The sequence below is a fragment of the Protobothrops mucrosquamatus genome, unplaced genomic scaffold, assembly GCF_001527695.2.
Source record: "Protobothrops mucrosquamatus isolate PMUCROS unplaced genomic scaffold, P.Mucros_1.0 scaffold3929, whole genome shotgun sequence".
In the NCBI taxonomy this organism is placed as follows: domain Eukaryota; kingdom Metazoa; phylum Chordata; class Lepidosauria; order Squamata; family Viperidae; genus Protobothrops; species Protobothrops mucrosquamatus.
This window is the reverse complement of record NW_015389873.1, coordinates 16,175-18,653: the sequence shown is the minus strand read 5'-3', so window position 1 is coordinate 18,653 and position 2,479 is coordinate 16,175. Positions and strand designations below refer to the sequence as shown.

The 2,479-nt window shown below is 56.5% G+C and overlaps 1 protein-coding gene across 1 annotated transcript; it reads right to left on the bottom strand.

The window, feature by feature from the left end:
• Positions 1 to 1,597: 1,597 nt before the first annotated feature.
• On the bottom strand, positions 1,598 to 2,471 carry LOC107298376 (cyclin-dependent kinase 5 activator 1-like; the record flags this gene model as incomplete). The annotated part of the gene is made up of 1 exon (XM_015827750.1): positions 1,598 to 2,471. A coding segment is annotated over one exon (874 nt), but the record flags the coding sequence as incomplete, so codon positions are not given.
• Positions 2,472 to 2,479: the final 8 nt, after the last annotated feature.

The following is a 2,479-nucleotide window of genomic DNA, read 5'->3' as shown; positions in this document are numbered from 1 at the left end:
AGGAAGGAAGGAAGGAAGGAAGGGGGATGTAGGGAGGAAGGAAGATAGGAAGGAAGGTAGGAAAGAAGGATGGAAAAAATGGGGATGGAAGGAAGGAAGGAAGGAAGAGGGATGCAGGGAAGAAGGAAGATAGGAAGGAAGGAAGGAAGGAAGGAAGGAAGGAAGGAAGGAAGGAAGGAAGAAAAATGGGGATGGAAGGAAGGAAGGATGAAGGAGGCAGGGAGGAAGAAAGATAAGGAAGCTAGGAAGGAAGGAAGGAAGAAGGGAGGGAGGGAGGAGAGGTAAGGCATGAAAGAATGAAGGAGGGAGGCAGGAAAGGAGACAGTGGACATAGAAGGGGGAGGAAGGAAGGAAGGAAGGAAGGAAGGAAGGAAGGAAGGAAGGAAGGAAGGAAGGAAGGAAGAAAACCTATTATCCAAAGCCCCTGAAGGCAGGAAAAGAAGCAACAGATGGAAACTGTCCTTCTCTGATTTTGTAAGGGTCTCCTGCTGGAGCTGGGGGTAGGACTAGATGACCTGCAAGGTCCCTCCCAACTCTGTTATTCGGAGGAGGAGGAGGAAGGAAGGAAGGAAGATGGGGAGGAGGAGGAGGAGGAGGAGGAGGAGGAGGAGGAGGAGGAGGAGGAGAAAGAGGAGGAGAAGAATCTCCAGCTTGAGCAGAGGCTGGACTAGACTAGAAGACCTCCAAGGTCCCTTCCAGCTCTGTTCCGATTCGCATTTTTAAAAAGCTCCATTTTGAAAGAGAAATCAAAGGATCCGGGAACTTTATGGCCTCGGCGCCAGATTCAGGCGCTAGGTGAATATTTTCACCTGCCAAAGATTCCTCCTCGGTTTGTTTGTTTGCTTGCTTGCGTTGCCAGAACAAACGAGGGGGGGAAAAACCCCCACTATTTAAAAAAAGCACATGGTCCTCAACTTACGACGGTTCGTTTAGTGACCGTTCCAAACTTACAACCGCCCTTACGACCGTTTTTCACACCGACGACCGCTGCAGCATCCCCAGAGTCGCAGACCCTTGGCAACCGGGTTCGTCTTGATGACGGCGGCAACGTCCCGGGGGGTGTGTGTGTGTGTGTGACCCGGTCCCCTTTTTTGGGGCAACTTCCTGGCGAGCAAAGTCAGCGGGGAAGCCTGATTCGCTTAACGACCATTTTCCTAACCGAACAGCTGCGGCGATCGGCTGAACGGCCGCGAGAAGGGCAGAAAACAGGGTCAAATTCGCTTAAGAAATGTCTCGTACGTCGTATGTTCTACATCGTACGTCGTATGTTGTACGTTGTACGTCGTACATCGAGGAGTACCTGTATTAAGGGCTGTTCAGAAGACAACACACACACACAGACATATACAAACACACCCGTTCAGGGTCCTCGTCCCCTCCCCTTTAGCTAAAGGGGGTGGGAACATGACATTCATCGCGCAGCGGTATCCCTACAACGTCCGTTCTCTCCCCGAAATCGGAGCGACTTATAGACTCTCGTCGCCCTGCACAGACTCTCGGTGTGCAGGAGTAGCCGGATTCTTCATTCCAAACCGATTTCCCGGGAGCACCCCGTCCCCCCCTCCCAAAAAAATCTGAAGATGGGGAGAGGCGTCAGTCACCGGTCCAAAACCCGGGCAAAGTCCTCGGGGGCCACAGCGTTGCCTTCGTTTTTGAGGTCGGCGAACACCTGCGTGAAGTAGTGCGGGTCAGCGTTGATCCGCAGCATTTTGGCGCTCATGGCGTGGATGATGTGCAGGCAACGGTTCCAGAACACGTCCTTGGTGGTCTCCACCAGGAAGGGCTTCAGGGGGTAGGAGATCTCGTTGCCCATGTAGGAGTAGGACAGGTAGAGACAGGTGAGTAGGGAGGCCTGGAGGTCGTGCTCGTTGCCCACCAGGTCCCCGTCGATCATCTCCCGGCACAGCAGGTAGACGAAAACCACGTTAGCCGGCGTGACGAAGGCCTGGTCCTGCCAGCCTTGCAGCAGCAGGGAGCGGTCCACGCTACGAAGCCACAGGATCGGCTCCGTGGGCGAGAGGTGCTTTAGACGGTAACACCGCCGGCACAGGAACTCGCCCAAGCATTTCAGCAGCTCGCTGGTGGACGCCTGGACGATCACGCGACGGGGGGACGAGGAGCTGCCCACCAGCCCGCCGGGCTTCAGCAAGGAGCCGGCCGGGCCTCTGGTGGCGACGCCGGCGAGGCCCTTGCTACTCAGCGGCGCCAACGGCTGCCCGCCCTCCTCGTAGCCGGCTAGATTGGCACAGGAGAGCGACTTCTGGATGTTCTCGTGGTTGAGGTGGGCCACCTCCTTGCCCGCCGGGAAGTTCTTGCCGGGGAGGGCCCCGCCTTTGGCCCGGGAACCCCGCTTCTTGGTGGAGGCCACCAGCCTCTTCCAGGTCAACGCCGGGATGAACATGGAGGGTCTCTTCAGGGTCTTGTCCGCCTTCTGCCCGCTGCCCTTCGGTAGCGGGTAGTGCGTCAGCGAGCTGGCGGA